Source organism: Salvelinus fontinalis, chromosome 3 (assembly GCF_029448725.1).
Source record: "Salvelinus fontinalis isolate EN_2023a chromosome 3, ASM2944872v1, whole genome shotgun sequence".
Classification (NCBI taxonomy): Eukaryota; Metazoa; Chordata; class Actinopteri; order Salmoniformes; family Salmonidae; genus Salvelinus; species Salvelinus fontinalis.
The window spans coordinates 22,809,979-22,827,184 of NC_074667.1; the positions used below are offsets into that span (position 1 = coordinate 22,809,979).

At 44.9% G+C, this 17,206-nt stretch overlaps 1 protein-coding gene across 2 annotated transcripts in view; it reads left to right on the forward strand.

Annotated features, from left to right (window-relative positions):
• Positions 1 to 17,206, forward strand: part of LOC129841193 (integrin alpha-5-like) — a 58,396-nt gene that overhangs the window by 27,728 nt on the left and 13,462 nt on the right. For both annotated transcript variants that reach the window (XR_008757290.1, XM_055909354.1), the window contains exons 3-18: positions 29 to 129; positions 498 to 621; positions 856 to 917; positions 1,381 to 1,426; positions 2,067 to 2,192; positions 2,448 to 2,492; positions 3,038 to 3,081; positions 5,273 to 5,329; positions 7,022 to 7,074; positions 7,810 to 8,021; positions 12,439 to 12,630; positions 12,755 to 12,800; positions 13,039 to 13,152; positions 14,880 to 14,935; positions 15,352 to 15,512; positions 16,020 to 16,157. Coding sequence is in view for 1 of the 2 variants with exons in the window: in XM_055909354.1 (XP_055765329.1) it covers positions 29 to 129; positions 498 to 621; positions 856 to 917; positions 1,381 to 1,426; positions 2,067 to 2,192; positions 2,448 to 2,492; positions 3,038 to 3,081; positions 5,273 to 5,329; positions 7,022 to 7,074; positions 7,810 to 8,021; positions 12,439 to 12,630; positions 12,755 to 12,800; positions 13,039 to 13,152; positions 14,880 to 14,935; positions 15,352 to 15,512; positions 16,020 to 16,157 (1,577 nt within the window). In the remaining variant the exon portion in view is untranslated. The remainder of the gene's footprint in view (positions 1 to 28; positions 130 to 497; positions 622 to 855; positions 918 to 1,380; positions 1,427 to 2,066; positions 2,193 to 2,447; positions 2,493 to 3,037; positions 3,082 to 5,272; positions 5,330 to 7,021; positions 7,075 to 7,809; positions 8,022 to 12,438; positions 12,631 to 12,754; positions 12,801 to 13,038; positions 13,153 to 14,879; positions 14,936 to 15,351; positions 15,513 to 16,019; positions 16,158 to 17,206) is intronic.

Here is a 17,206-nt window from a genome sequence, read left to right on the forward strand (position 1 = left end):
GAAGGTGCGTTTCTTTGGCATCTTCCAGGAGATCGCCGTTTCCATGTCAACGACATCGACGTCCAGGTGGAGTTCAAGTCCCATCAGTGGTTTGGGGCGACAGTGCGTTCCCATGGCAACACTGTCCTGGTAAGATACTATGTTCTGTGGGATAGAGAGAATTAGGTCATAATCTAGCTGTCCAGTTAGAATTGATCATCAGAAAGCCAATACGGACTTGATTTGATAAATTTTTGTGTATTTTGATATTGTTTATTATTTGACTACTGTCACAAGTCGACCATAGCCCCAGTCACGAAAAGCTTTTCACAGTGTGTCAGTGATGCCTATGAACATCTGACACCATTGTCTTCCATCAGATAGCACAACAGTGGTTTTAGAATGATGCCATCTGACAGAAGACAATGCATCTGACAGTTGATAGTTGAGTTTCTTGTGTGTTGTTTTGAAATTGAACCCTGTCTAGCCCCTATACCCTTCCCTTGAATGTGTCCAAGGCTTGTGCCCCGAGGTATTACTGGAGAACGGAACACGACGCCCCCTTTTCTGACGCCACAGGAACTTGCTACCTCTCCGTGGACAACCTCAAGACATTTGTGGAGTACGCTCCCTGTCGCACAGGTACAGTACTGCAAAATACTGTACCGGAAGTCAATTGAATGAAGTAGGGCCACGACTGAGTTGTGTGAGGGCTGAAGCCTGACTCCAACTTGAACTTTCTTGTAAATTGACCACTGATGTCAATGGGAGATTTGTGTGTGCACATGTTATGATACAGCTCTGGCTAGCCCATTTGGGTAGTAGCCTTTCAGTGTGACTCGTCAATGTTTTCTGCTTCTCTTCCGTTTACCTCAGAGAGACATGGTCCTGCTGGACAGGGCTACTGTCAGGGCGGGTTCAGTGCTGACTTCACCAAGGTATGTTCAAGAGGAAAAGGAACAATTCATTAACATTTCAAAATAGATTATCTTGGGAGCTTTCTATATGGGGGCTTATGTCTTGGGGGCTGTTCCAGAAATCAGGATTAATGAGTTAGCCAGCTAACTGTCCCAGAAATTCTGATATAACTTAACCCTTTTGAGAAATATATACTTGAAATTAGCATGGAGTAATTCACTCGACAGCCAACAACCTATATTCAAGTTTAGCTTTCTAAATGAATCAGTAAATCATGAGATATATTTGACTGCTTGTCAAAGTTAGCTGGCTAACTGAAGGATCCTGCTTTCTGGAACACCCCACTGTATGAATTCTGTATGTTTAGCGACATAAGACTTAAAATGTAGTTGTATCTGAAAGCCCCTTATACATATTCTTGATAAAAAAGTTGCTTGATACATAAGGTTCTCATCAGAGTGGTTGTTTTTCTGTTTGTTTCAGGATGGGAAGATTGTTCTCGGAGGACCAGGAAGCTTTTACTGGCAAGGTAAGTGCACTATTGGATTTATGATAGGATCCTATTGGGACCATATGTGGATTTATATGAATTGGTTCAACTACAGGACGTAGAGGTAGCATACAGTTTAGCCTAGAAAACCATACATCAACTCATTTTCTCCCCATTTTCTTTAAAGGCCGGGAATTCCGATTCTTTCAAACGTTTCCTTTTTATTAGACAGATACAGTGTAGAGAGACATGAGACAGATATTATTTATGTCAGCATAACGACAGAGCGGGATTAAAACCTGCGCAGACGTGTCCATATGGTTTCCAAGCGGCGAAGTTACCCCCTAGACCAGTGGTTCTCAAACCTCTCCTCGGGGACCCCCAGCCGTTCCATGTATTTAATCCATTCCAGAGCTAGCACACCTGATTCAACTTGTCAACTAATCATCAAGCCCTTGACTAGGTAAAGCAGGAGCGCTAGTTCAGGGCTACAACAAAATTGTGAAATGTCTGGGGGTCACCAAGGAGAGGTTTGAGAAGCACTGCCCTAGACCATCCGCAGAGCCAAACTTCAACAGTCATTTCACTGCAGCTAAAACCCCATAAGACAAAGTTCAAAAGTCACAGCTCGTTTTTACCCCTGACCTCTGACCCTTATCCCCATCCGTCCTTCCCACAGGTCAGCTGATCTTAGCCACCACAAAGGAAATAGTCAAGGCCTACTACCCTTCCTACTTCCTGCTCTCTGTTACCGGACAGATCCAGACCCATCAGGTGCAGGGGAGCTATGACGACAGTTACCTGGGTGAGCATGGTCCACTTCTTCATAGTAGTTAGACAGAAGCTGCGTCTGAAATGACACCCTATTCAGTTCACAGTGCACTGCTTTTGACCAGAGCACTAAGTAGTTGCCTTACCCGATTTCGCATTGCACTACTCCCTCTTATTGACCCATCATTTTTCTCCCATTCTCTCTCTCTCCCCCTCTCTCTCGCTCTCTGTTCCCCCTCTCTCTGTCTGTTTCTCTGTCTCTTGTCTGTCTGTTTCTTTCTCTCTCCAGGTTACTCTGTGGCCGGCGGGGAGTTCAGTGGAGATAATATTGAAGGTGAGAGCCATATTTACAGTGTCAACTGACTGGCTTGCGCATGATTGGGCTTAGGGTTTGCTTACCCCATAATTCTGTCTAATAGTTATTAACTATCGGAAGTCCATCTAAAGTCCCCTATGCACTAATATACTTGTGTGCTCTAATCATTAGAGCTTTAGTCATTAGAGCACACAAGTATATCAGAAGAATATCAGAGCACAATGTAATAACCACCTTATTACATAACATTGGAGTCTACTGTACTTAAGTAGCTCACTCAAGGCCACAACATGAAGATGTTCTGCTTATTTGAAAATAAATGAAAAACTTGCACGGTGTGCTTGGCCGTATCACCTCAGTTCATTGAGCTTTTAAGATTGAATCAAATGATTGCCACAGACCTGCAACAAGCCAACCTCAGCTTTTCATATTTTAAACACAGCTTATGATTAGCAATGTTTTAAACCCTCGGTTGTTCATATTTGGAAGTGCCTGGAGTCCTAGCCCTAGCTTGACCTCAACTTGAACCTCCTTTCTCTCATTCTCATTTTCTGTCTTTGCAGATTTCGTCACGGGAGTCCCCAAGGGACTCATGCTGTATGGTTTAGTAAGGAGTCCTCACATATTTTACACATATTTCATCATTCATTCTAGATGAAAGTTAATGAGGGTTGACATAGGGATGACATAGAGGAATGTTACTGTGAAGAAGAAGAAGAAGAGGGAGTGAGAGAATGCCAATATATAAAACGGGAAAAGTTTAAAGTTTCAATGTCCGTGTAACAGTATAACTTTACGTCGTCCCCTCGCCCCGACACGGGCGCGAACCAGGGACCCTCTGCACACATCGACAACGGTCGCCCACGAAGCGTCGTTACCCATCGCTCCACAAAAGCCGCGGCCCTTGCAGAGCAAGGGGAAACCCTACTTAAAGTCTCAGAGCAAGTGACGTAACTGATTGAAGTGCTACTAGCGCGTACCCGCTAACTAGCTAGCCATTTCACATCCGTTACACTCACCCTCCTTTTCCGCAGCAACCAGTGATCCGGGTCAACAGCATCAATGTAACAGTATAACTTTAAACCGTCCCCTCGCCCCGACACGGGCGCGAACCAGGGACCCTCTGCACACATCAACAACAGTCACCCACGAAGCATCGTTACCCATCGCTCCACAGAGCAAGGGGAAACCCTACTTAAAGTCTCAGAGCAAGTGACGTAACTGATTGAAGTGCTACTAGCGCGTACCCGCTAACTAGCTAGCCATTTCACATCCGTTACAGTCGCATTATAAGCGCAGCAATGCGCACACGGCAGTAGGCTATAAGCGCGACTGTTCCATTTGCAGGAAAATACCATTCTCAAAAGTGACAACAAATGTGATTTTATTATAAAGGGGCATACTTGTGTACACACTTGATAACGCACTTGATAATGCCTCGAATTTCCCAGCTGCATCCCCTTTGTGTGGCCATAATCCCCCTAAAAAAATCTACACCTTTTGAGGTCAGTGGCCGTTATGCTTTTGGGCTGAATATAATGATTATAATTCCCTTCTCCCCACTGCGTGCCCGAAGAACTAACATGGCTCTCAATCAAGTGATTGGGTCTTTCTCACAGGCTACAAGTGAAGCAGAGCTCATGCCTTTCATGCAACCTTTTTCAAATCATCATTAGAGTTCAATCATGCAGCCTTAGAATGTATTCAAATCTAAACATAGAGCCCAACATTGGTATCACAACTAAAGTTACATAAATAACTCAAAATTTAGCATATGAGTACGCGTTTCTTTGTTAACCGCTCAACACAGAATAGCCGCATGTGCGCACTCCCTCAAATCGTTTGGAGAAAATATTCTTTGTATTTTAATCAGCTATGTTCAATTGTATTCTTCATACTATAAAATAATTCCGCGGAATTCTAAGAAAATCTTGTCTGCTAAATGAACTAGTGTAGCCCACAGCCATATGACATAGTCAGATCACCGCCTAAAATATGGACAATGCAGAGTATGCTATTCTGTTCTTCTGAAATAGACTACATTTTCTTCATTTCATGTTTCTTTAGACCTGTCTCAAATAAATAATGGATCTATTGTGATGGTGTAAGCTATATTATATGGATTTATTAGACTTTTTAAAATGTAGATGTTCCAAAGGTCTGAATCAGTGGCTTGTAGGCTATGCGTGGAATACAGGTGTTAAGGTTGTCGTAGTCGTTCTCCTCCTCAGACGAGGAGGAGCATGGATCGGACCAAGATGCGGAGTAGTAGGTATTCATGTTTTAATGAACAAACAACAAACGCTACAAATTACGAAACTCTACAAACGTGACTAACCTGAAAACAGTCCTGTGTGGCCCAAACACTGACACAGGAAACAAACACCCACAAAACACCAGTGAAACCCTGGCTGCCTTAGCATGACTCTCAATCAGGGACAAACGATACACACCTGTCTCTGATTGAGAATCATACCAGGCCAAACACAAAAATCCCAACATAGAAAAACAAACCTAGACCAACCCACCCAACTCACGCCCTGACCAACTAAAACAAATACATAACAAAGGAAAACAGGTCAGGAACGTGACAACAGGAGATGCTAAATGTGTTTATGTTAATTTAGGGTAAATTATAGTGTGATCAGCAATTATTTGCTTGACAATCACCGGCTGACAAAATTTCATGACCGCCACAGCCCTAGTTACAACCAACAGTATTGCATGTCATTTTCATGATGGTTCTCCTACAATCATGGTTGATAACTGAAGTTTTTTTCTAAACTCTCTCAATGCAGGTGTCCATACTCAATGGAACAGACCTGACATCCATGCTGAACCTAACCGGAGAACAGGTTGGTGCAAATCTACTTAACAGCAAGGGGGCTAGGCTATACTGGACTTTTGGCGCCTCTTTTTTGATTTGTGGGTATATATAGGGGGGCTGAAGGAATTTGCCCCCAGGAGATAACGCTCTATCCCTGGGTCAGAGATGAGCCCACAAAGCCCTATGTGTTCCATACGTTGTGAATCACGCAATCACATACACACGTAGACACACACACACGAATACACCCAAGTATACACATGTGTGTGTATACACATGTCTTGTACTAACCTTGTGGAGACACAAAATTCAGTCCCATTCAAAATCCTATTTTCCCTAAACCCTAACCCTAACCTTAACCCCAAAACCTAACCTTAACCCTAACCCTAGCTCCTAACCTTAAAACTAACCCTAGCTTCTAATCTTAAACCTAAAAATAATTCTAACCTTAACCTTTAACCCCCTAGAAATACCATTTGACCATGTGGGGACCAACAAAATGTCTCCACTTGGTCAAATTTTGGTTTGTTTACTGGTCTCCACAAGTATAGTTAAACACGTCCACACACACACACACACACACACACACACACACACACACACACACACAGTATTACAGCTACATGTTTACTCAGGATTTTGTGTTGCAAAATAAGGAGGTGGGGAGCTTGTTTATGCCAACCCACCATTGTGCCAAAGGGTTTGGATTCCTCATTGGCTAAATTGCTGGATTTTTTGGGATAATGTGACATGGTTTGTTGCATGTTACTCCTGTAGTCTTCTAAATTCTCCATGGCTGATGAACAAGACAACTACTATTGTACATGCATATGTGTGCTTTGTATGTATGCTTTCTGTGTACGCTGCTAACGGACTGCTAACTGCGTATTGCATAGTGGGAACGATCTGAAATGAACTCCTGGTTGGATTTGATTTGACGGTCTCTTTAGGTTGACTACTCTCCACGTGAGTGCTTTGGACTGTGCCGTCGGACTCCACTGTGTCAACAAAGCTGTGTAAACAATGTCTCCGTGCCATACATTTGCATGTTTTTATACAAGTAGCCGTACCATGAAATTGATCTTGCTGGTTCGAGTATACTGCTGCGAATTCGGGGGGTAGCTCAGACCGGGACTCTAACCCAGGTCCAGGGACTGTCAGCCCAACACCTTAGCCGATTACGCCAAGAGATCCAAACCATTTGACGAGGTCGCTATGTGTTGGGTTACGGTAGCTACACTACAGTAGCTCTAACATCCACTACCTCTCAGCTTTATAGAAGGACCACCATACTGTACATTGTCGATGAGTCTGGTGAAGTCATTCACCAGGGGATAATAGCTGTGATATGAAACTCTTGACAACAGTCCATAATTTATGGCATAATATAGAATCGTCAAAGATAACGACACTGAGTGACCAATCCTCCCTCTCTCTCTCTGAGATGCCTATAGCAGCTTGAGTCCCCCACCGCCTCCGAATGCCTACCTCCTTCTACCTCTCATGTAACTTACAGAAGCTCTGGCACTGAGCTTAGAGAAAACAGAGAGGAAAGAGGGAGCCAAGGGGGATGGATTTGGGGGGCCTGATTGAAGAGGAAGGCTTCTAGGGCGAGGGGATGTAAGAGAGAGATGTAGAGAGAGTGAAGGAGAAAGAAAGAGCGATACTATGCCCCCCGGTGTGATTACACACTAACTCTGTCTGCTTTAATGTCTTCCAGATGGGGTCCTATTTCGGCTACGCAGTGGCAGCCACGGACATCAACAACGACGGGTGAGTGAGCTAGCGTGGAGAGAAGGGGAGAGAGATGGAAAGAGAGAGAAAGAAAAATAGGGCGAGAGATGAAGAGAGAAAGACAAAGTGTGCAAAAAGAAGGCAGGTGTGGTAAGATTTGGACAGACAGACTTGGACAGACAATGTATGCTAACAAGGGAGAAAGGAGAGAGAGGAGATGAAATACAGTATTTCAGAAGATCCCATGGTCATGAATTTCCCTCTGTCATGTGTCATGAAAATTCCTTGTCATACAGTAGCTACTCCTACACTTCCTTTCTCCTGTTTTCAGGTTCTCTATTGGCCAATTCCGCTTCCCCTATACTCATAGTCAGGAAACTCAGGACATCACACTTACTACACTAATGCACACTAGCTCAACTTTAGAGGCCTTGATTTGACCTAAAGTACTAGTCCATTGTAAATCAGGAGAAGTAAAGTTCAACTATCTGGGGTTATTTACCTCTCCTCTCTAGGGCTTGCACAATTATCATATAACCGTGTAGCCGACAGTTTCGGACCATCGTGAAAATAAAATAACCTTCATAACCGTAAAATATATATATATATTTTTTCATGTTACCTTTATTTAACTAGGCAAGTCAGTTAAGATCAAATTCTTATTTACAATGATGGCCTGCCCCGGCCAAACCCGGACGTCGCTATATATATTTTTATGAACAGCTGACTGAATGAGCACACATCATCTCTTCCTCTCTCCTCACTCTTCCCCAGGATGGAAGACCTTGTGGTGGGAGCTCCCATGTTCATGCAGAGGGGTTCCGACGGACTGCGTTGGGAGGAGGTGGGCCGTGTCTATGTGTACCTGCAGCGGCGACCCTTGCTCTTTGAACCCAGGCTGCCCCACCTGGGGGGGAGCCAGGCCTTCGGGAGGTTTGGCAGCTCGCTGGCCCCACTGGGAGACCTCAACCAGGACGGCTTCAATGGTGAGAACTCTGGAAAAGCTTGGGTCATATTCATTAATGAACACTGTAGAAAAACATTTTGCAATGGAAAAAACGAAAATGAGGATTTCATATTGGACAAGTTCAGGTAGTACCTTTCCTTAGTTTTCCCCATTTGATGCCTAAAGTCTGCACATTACATTTACATTACATTTTACATTTAAGTCATTTAGCAGACGCTCTTATCCAGAGCGACTTACAAATTGGTGCATTCACCTTATGACATCCAGTGGAACAGCCACTTTACAATAGTGCATCTAAATCTTTTAAGGGGGGCAGAAGGATTGCTTTATCCTATCCTAGGTATTCCTTGAAGAGGTGGGGTTTCAGGTGTCTCCGGAAGGTGGTGATTGACTCCGCTGACCTGGCGTCGTGAGGGAGTTTGTTCCACCATTGGGGTGCCAGAGCAGCGAACAGTTTTGACTGGGCTGAGCGGGAACTGTACTTCCTCAGTGGTAGGGAGGCGAGCAGGCCAGAGGAGGATGAACGCAGTGCCCTTGTTTGGGTGTAGGGCCTGATCAGAGCCTGAAGGTACTGAGGTGCCGTTCCCCTCACAGCTCCGTAGGCAAGCACCATGGTCTTGTAGCGGATACGAGCTTCAACTGGAAGCCAGTGGAGAGAGCGGAGGAGCGGGATGACGTGAGAGAACTTGGGAAGGTTGAACACCAGACGGGCTGCGGCGTTCTGGATGAGTTGTAGGGGTTTAATGGCACAGGCAGGGAGCCCAGCCAACAGCGAGTTGCAGTAATCCAGACGGGAGATGACAAGTGCCTGGATTAGGACCTGCGCCCCTTCCTGTGTGAGGCAGGGTCGTACTCTGCGGATGTTGTAGAGCATGAACCTACAGGAACGGGCCACCGCCTTGATGTTAGTTGAGAACGACAGGGTGTTGTCCAGGATCACGCCAAGGTTCTTAGCCCTCTGGGAGGAGGACACAATGGAGTTGTCAACCGTGATGGCGAGATCATGGAACGGGCAGTCCTTCCCCGGGAGGAAGAGCAGCTCCGTCTTGCCGAGGTTCAGCTTGAGGTGGTGATCCGTCATCCACACTGATATGTCTGCCAGACATGCAGAGATGCGATTCGCCACCTGGTCATCAGAAGGGGGAAAGGAGAAGATTAATTGTGTGTCGTCAGCATAGCAATGATAGGAGAGACCATGTGAGGTTATGACAGAGCCAAGTGACTTGGTGTATAGCGAGAATAGGAGAGGGCCTAGAACAGAGCCCTGGGGGACACCAGTGGTGAGAGCGCGTGGTGAGGAGACAGATTCTCGCCACGCCACCTGGTAGGAGCGACCTGTCAGGTAGGACGCAATCCAAGCGTGGGCCGCGCCAGAGATGCCCAACTCGGAGAGGGTGGAGAGGAGGATCTGATGGTTCACAGTATCGAAGGCAGCCGATAGGTCTAGAAGGATGAGAGCAGAGGAGAGAGAGTTAGCTTTAGCAGTGCGGAGCGCCTCCGTGATACAGAGAAGAGCAGTCTCAGTTGAGTGACTAGTCTTGAAACCTGACTGATTTGGATCAAGAAGGTCATTCTGAGAGAGATAGCAGGAGAGCTGGCCAAGGACGGCACGTTCAAGAGTTTTGGAGAGAAAAGAAAGAAGGGATACTGGTCTGTAGTTGTTGACATCGGAGGGATCGAGTGTAGGTTTTTTCAGAAGGGGTGCAACTCTCGCTCTCTTGAAGACGGAAGGGACGTAGCCAGCGGTCAAGGATGAGTTGATGAGCGAGGTGAGGTAAGGGAGAAGGTCTCCGGAAATGGTCTGGAGAAGAGAGGAGGGGATAGGGTCAAGCGGGGAGGTTGTTGGGCGGCCGGCCGTCACAAGACGCGAGATTTCATCTGGAGAGAGAGGGGAGAAAGAGGTCAGAGCACAGGGTAGGGCAGTGTGAGCAGAACCAGCGGTGTCGTTTGACTTAGCAAACGAGGATCGGATGTTGTCGACCTTCTTTTCGAAATGGTTGACGAAGTCGTCTGCAGAGAGGGAGGAGGGGGGGGGAGGGGGAGGAGGATTCAGGAGGGAGGAGAAGGTGGCAAAGAGCTTCCTAGGGTTAGAGGCAGATGCTTGGAATTTAGAGTGGTAGAAAGTGGCTTTAGCAGCAGAGACAGAAGAGGAAAATGTAGAGAGGAGGGAGTGAAAGGATGCCAGTTCCGCAGGGAGGCGAGTTTTCCTCCATTTCCGCTCGGCTGCCCGGAGCCCTGTTCTGTGAGCTCGCAATGAGTCGTCGAGCCACGGAGCGGGAGGGGAGGACCGAGCCGGCCTGGAGGATAGGGGACATAGAGAGTCAAAGGATGCAGAAAGGGAGGAGAGGAGGGTTGAGGAGGCAGAATCAGGAGATAGGTTGGAGAAGGTTTGGGCAGAGGGAAGAGATGATAGGATGGAAGAGGAGAGAGTAGCGGGGGAGAGAGAGCGAAGGTTGGGACGGCGCGATACCATCCGAGTAGGGGCAGTGTGGGAAGTGTTGGATGAGAGCGAGAGGGAAAAGGATACAAGGTAGTGGTCGGAGACTTGGAGGGGAGTTGCAATGAGGTTAGTGGAAGAACAGCATCTAGTAAAGATGAGGTCAAGCGTATTGCCTGCCTTGTGAGTAGGGGGGGAAGGTGAGAGGGTGAGGTCAAAAGAGGAGAGGAGTGGAAAGAAGGAGGCAGAGAGGAATGAGTCAAAGGTAGACGTGGGGAGGTTAAAGTCACCCAGAACTGTGAGAGGTGAGCCGTCCTCAGGAAAGGAGCTTATCAAGGCATCAAGCTCATTGATGAACTCTCCGAGGGAACCTGGAGGGCGATAAATGATAAGGATGTTAAGCTTGAAAGGGCTGGTAACTGTGACAGCATGGAATTCAAAGGAGGCGATAGACAGATGGGTAAGGGGAGAAAGAATGACCACTTGGGAGAGATGAGGATCCCGGTGCCACCACCCCGCTGACCAGAAGCTCTCGGGGTGTGCGAGAACACGTGGGCAGACGAAGAGAGAGCAGTAGGAGTAGCAGTGTTATCTGTGGTGAGCCATGTTTCCGTCAGTGCCAAGAAGTCGAGGGACTGGAGGGACGCATAGGCTGAGATGAGCTCTGCCTTGTTGGCCGCAGATCGGCAGTTCCAGAGGCTACCGGAGACCTGGAACTCCACGTGGGTCGTGCGGGCTGGGACCACCAGGTTAGGGTGGCCGCGGCCACGCGGTGTGAAGCGTTTGTATGGTCTGTGCAGAGAGGAGAGAACAGGGATAGACAGACACATAGTTGACAGGCTACAGAAGAGGCTACGCTAATGCAAAGGAGATTAGAATGACAAGTGGACTACACGTCTCGAATGTTCAGAAAGTTAAGCTTACGTTGCAAAAAAAATAAAATAAAAGATCTTATTGACTAAAATGATATAGTACTGCTGGCTGGTGAAGTAGGCTGGCTAGCAGTGGCTGCGTTGTTGAAAGTGAAGCTGGCTAGGTAACCTCGACAATTTCTCTAAATTTCTCTAAACTACACAATTATCTTGGATACAAGGACAGCAAAGACAACTAGCTAACACTACGCTAATCAAGTCGTTCCGTTGTAATGTAAGTTTCTACAGTGCTGCTATTCGGTAGAAGTTGGCTAGCCAGCAGTGTTAGCTAGCAGTGTTGGCTAGGTAGGAGGACGGCAGCGCGGCAGGCGAAAATAGCTGGCTAGCTAACTGATAATTACTCAAAGCTACACAATTATCTTAGATACAAAGATAGCAAAGACAACTATGTAGCTAGCTAACACTACACTAATCAAGTCATTCCGTTGTAATGTAATCGTTTCTACAGTGCTGCTAATCGGTGGCTAGCTGGCTAGCTAGCAGGGTTGACTACGTTACGTTACGTTGCGTTAGGACGAGAATACCTGGCTAGCGAGCCTCAGCGAACCTCAATAACTACACAATTATCTTTGATACAAAGACGGCTATGTAGCCAGCTAAGTAGCTAGCTAAGATCAAACAAATCAAAGATAGCAAAGACAACTGTGTAGCCAGCCAACACTACACTAATCAAGTCGTTCCGTTGTAATGCACTCGTTTCTACAATGCTGCTATTCGGTGGCTAGCTGGCTAGCTAGCAGTGTTGGCTACGTTGCGTTACGTTAGGACGAAAATAGCTGGCTAGCGAACCTCAATAACTACACAATTATGTTTGATACAAAGACGGCTATGTAGCTAGCTAAGATCAAACCGTTGTACTGTAATGAAAATGAAAATGAAAATGTAATGGTAATACTACCTGTGGAGCGAAGCGGAATGCGACTACTCCCTTCAACCCGGAAGTGAGTCGAGTAGTATTACATAAGAATATGTGATACATTTCAATCGTTCATGCAAGAACATAACTAAAATCAGGGTGGAGGGAGTGGGGATAAACTGAAGTGTCATACTTTTGTTGATTAACTTAGATATTGCCATCGGCTGTCCCTTTGGAGGAGACGACCAACAGGGATTGGTCCTCATCTATAATGGACATGCCAGTGGACTGATGGACATGCCCACTCAGACTCTATCTGGCCAATGGGCCTCTGGCACCTTTCCCGCCAGTTTTGGCTACGCCCTCCGCGGAAATAAAGATCTGGATCATAATGGCTACCCAGGTACAAGAGAAAATGGTTTAGTCCAATTGCCCAATTTAGTTTTCAATTATTTAGCCTTTTCCTATTTCAGAAGGCATCACATTGTTCTTGAATTAGTGTTAATCTTGGGGTCATCTTTGTGCAGATCTCATCGTAGGTGCTTTTGGGGCTGACAAGGCTGTTCTGTACAGGTATATCCTCTCACCAGAACATTATTGGCTCATTGTACATGCAAATTAGCTAGCTGACCAATTACACACCATTTTTGTATTTGTATTTTAATTAAGCATGTACCTTCATCTCAAAGTATTGTTTTATATGTGACCTTTGTGTAATTTTGAATTACACAATTATTTTTGTATTGTAATCAAAGCTTTTGATTAAGGTAATCATATCACATCTTCCAATTGGTTGCTATTCTTCTATCAGGGCTCGGCCTATTGTCAATGCCAGTGCTTCTCTTACGCTGCAACCTACCATGATCAATCCAGAGGAGAAGAGTTGTACGGTGTCCAATGGGAACGAGACGATCTCTGTGTCTTGGTATGTTGATACAGACGTGCTGTCATAATTTGACCCTGCTTCTCACAGCAGGAAAATAATCCTGCAGTAACGGGAAATGTAAATTATTATGTGGATTATAATTAATGGACATTTTTGTAGGGCTTGATACATTTTTCTTTAGGGCAAATAAAGTATGAAATGTTGAAGTGTAAATTACACCCTTTAGAAGCCTTTTAAAACCTTGAATACACTACAATTTGTATTTCCTGCCGTGCAGGAAAATTCTGTGTGACAACAGATTGATCAAATTAAGATACCAAATTTGTACATCCTTTTTCCTTTTCAAATAAATCTGATTGGTTGAAACACTGCTGATATTCCATGGGTTAAGATCTTTGAAGTCAAGCTTAGCCAGTAACACTTCATTTTGAGAGCCCCCTTGTACAGCCCAAAAAAATCTAGCTATCAGTAACATGTCAATTGTACTTCCGGACACCACCACTATCATTGACTAGGATATTACTATAGCCTCATGCAGACCAACCTTGATAGGAGGGAAACTGTCTTCAGCAACAATATAAATTCAAGTGCTAGACATATTATGTAGTACATTTTCCACTCTTAAACCATGTCAATGAACAAAACGTCCGGTATTCACCACTTGAGACTGTCAAATGACACCATGTTTGACAAGCTTTTCCCATCTCCGGTCCAGTGTGAGTGTTTAATGGCGACGTCTATATTCTGAGCCCAAGCCAAGGGAACATTTCCCTACTTTTAGTCTCACAGAAATTCCTTCCATAAATTAAAGTAAAACGTTAATTATTTTTAGACTCTTCATAGAAAGTTATGACTAGTGGCTGGTATCTTGGTATGTGCCTTTAGTACAGAACAAGTCGCTTTTGTTTGTGTCTTGATTACCGTTTATGTTGCTGGGAGACTTGGGGAGGCAGCGGCAGAGGGAGGAGTAGAGGTGGGGTGCTGTGGACAGAGGAAAGGGTGGAGAGGGTTGGCATTCACTTTGAATGACATATTATTTGGCACACCAGCCTAGGACACAGCATGCATGAGGTGACACACCCACACACGCTCCTTCACACGTGCGCAGGCAGATGACCATTGGCCACACACACTCAAAAAGACGCACACAGACTTACAGTGGGGCATATAGATGTTGTGTGCATGCACACTCTCATAATCAAACACACACATTCTCTGCCTCTGCTTGTAAAGTTTGGGTTAAATCTATTAAAGGGGAGAGGTTGAATTGGGCTTCATTTCTGTGCGAAGATTGAATGCATTTAAATTCAATGTACCAATAAGATGAAACTTCTCAGAGATTTCTTACTATCAAAACAAATAGATTTTTCATGCCATTTTTACATCAGCAGATGTCACAAAGTGCTTATACAGAAACCCCGCCTAAAACCCCAAACAGCAAGCAATGCAGATGTAGAAGCGTGGTGGCTAGGAAAAACTCCCTAGAAAGACAGGAACCTAGGAAGAAACCTAGAGAAGCACCAGGCTCTGAGGGGTGGCCAGTCCTATTACTTGATCATATGTTCAAACTTGAATACAAGATTAATATATTTCCATTACAGGGTATCTATTCAAAGGTAGCATTTTTTACATGGAATGCATCATTCAAAATGCAGTAGTATTGTATATTATCACTGTATTATCAGAGCTCTATATGGATCTATTGAATATACCGTATACTGAAATACTCCCCCTCACTATTTCTTCTCTGTCTTCACCCCCTCCAGTGTCAACCTCAGTTTCTGCCTCTCGGCCAATGGGAAGCACCTCCCTGCTGATCTAGGTGAGCCCAGTGTTTTTATTTTGAAAGACCCCGACACAGCTGTTCCCTATTACCTTCCCTTGTGTGGCCACAAATATGCCTGAACTCACTGTGGTCAATTTAGCAGTTAAGATTAAGATAAAAGGGCAGTCGAGTAAGTACAGGGGAAACTTTGCAAGGTTTGTGAGTGTATGTGTGTGTTTATGTTTGAGTATGTGGGAGTGTGATTGTGTGTGTGTGTGTGTGTGTGTGTCTGCACTTGGGAATGGGTATTTGTAATTGTGTGTATTGTGTTAGTGTATCCACAATAACTGACTCTGTAATTACTTTAAATGCATGTGTGTTTCAATGGGTTTGTTTTTGTGAGTATAGTTCTGTGTTCTATCGTGTGTGTGTGTGTGCACGTGTATGTAACCCACCCTGTGTGTGTGGTGCAGGTTTTGTGGTGGAGGTACAGTTGGACCATCTGAAGCAGACCCAGAAGGAGTCGTCAGTGAGGAGAACTCTGTTCCTGGATAGCCAACAGCCCAGCCTACTGAAGACCATCACCATGGCCAACGGAGGACGCACGTGTCACGACACCCGCATCTACCTGCGCGTTAGTCACATCAAACACTCAAAAATTTTGGGAGACATTTTAAAAAGCCTTGCTATAAGGCATTTTGAAGACTTGGACGTGCTTAAAACATGTTATAAAGCATTAAACCTTCAGGCTTTAAGTAAAGTGTTACAGAAATGTTCAAAGATGTGTTGGAAAAATTGCCCGTTTATAAATACGACAATGATCCAATGAACTCTTCTTGAGGTGGACTCAAGTTTGTGGGGAAATGTTGAATAGTTATTTCGAATCCAGCCTTCAAAGACCAGTAAATTGAATCATTTAATGTTACATTTTACAGTTCATCTTTTTTTGATTATAGTTTCAATATGACTGAAAGTGAACATTTCCCCTTACGCTGTACATTTACACTGATCTGTAACATCTAGAGGCACACGGTGTCTTATCTCAACCAGTTAGTTGACAATAAGTCAGTGTAACACCGATTCACTTCCTCTTGAGTGTGTTGCTGATGCCGCTGCCCTTCTTCCCCCATGTGTGTTGCAGAGTGAAGGGGAGTTTAGGGATAAACTTTCCCCCATTTACGTCACACTCAACTTTAGCCTGGACCCTCTCGCTTCACTGGATCTCCATGGCCTGAGACCCATTCTAAAATACCAGACAACACACCTTGTAGAGCAGAAGGTATGTATTAACTACGCTATTCAATGAGAAAACATTTCGGAATTGGAATTTCTGTTTTTTATTTATTTAATTATTATTAAATAAATAAATACTTTTTTTCCTGAATTGAACTGGAATTTACCCCAACCTTGCCAGACATCACACCTTATCGAGCAGAGAGTGTGTACTTCCAGAATATCATCATATTTACCAGACCACATTACAGTTCATAGCTGGTATGTACATGACACTACTACTGAAACGCCAGTCCACACAACGTCTCCAGTCCACTCAACGTATAGAGGGTATGAACAGAGGTGCACTATGGACAATGGAGTCCAAAACTATCAGACTTCACCACAAACACACATGTGCACCATATCTAAATCCACCAATATCTACATTTTGCGCCATAAAGACTTGTTGAAGTAGAAAGGCATAAGTGGCCAGTTTAAATATGGACGACCCTTCAGTAGTGCTGGTCCCCATATGTCTAAAGGTTGGGGGTTAGTCCTGATACACAAAGCACGGAATTACAATATGTGGCAGCCATAGCGTTGGATAGACGGCACACTTGCTACAAAGCCTTTTTTTTAAACTTTACTTAAGATGAAAGCCTTCAATGGCACTACCCATGCTGTCACATATGCGATAATGGCAAAGAACGTGGTGGGCCCTCTTTCCAATTCTATGGTGGTAGCTTTTCCGAATCGAGAATAGAATCCTCAGGGGTAGGGGTGGTGGGTCGAGTCACGGCTATGCGATTAAACAGAGGGAGAACTGACAGCTCTTTCTGGGTGGGGCACTGAGGCTAGCCATCTGGTTGTGGTTTGTTTATGTATGTAGCCTTTGGTCTATGCCATGTTGCGAGCCAGACGAGCCAGGCTTGGAGCATGTGCATGTGTTTATATATGTGTGTGTGAGTATAAGTGTGTGTGTGTGCACATGCGTGTGTGTGTCTGTGTAAAAGTATGTGTGTGCTCAGAGCCTCTCACTTATTGGCAGAGAAACCAATACAACTTAGCTAGAACAGCTTTTGGGAATAGCTCAGACTTTCCATGCTTCCATTA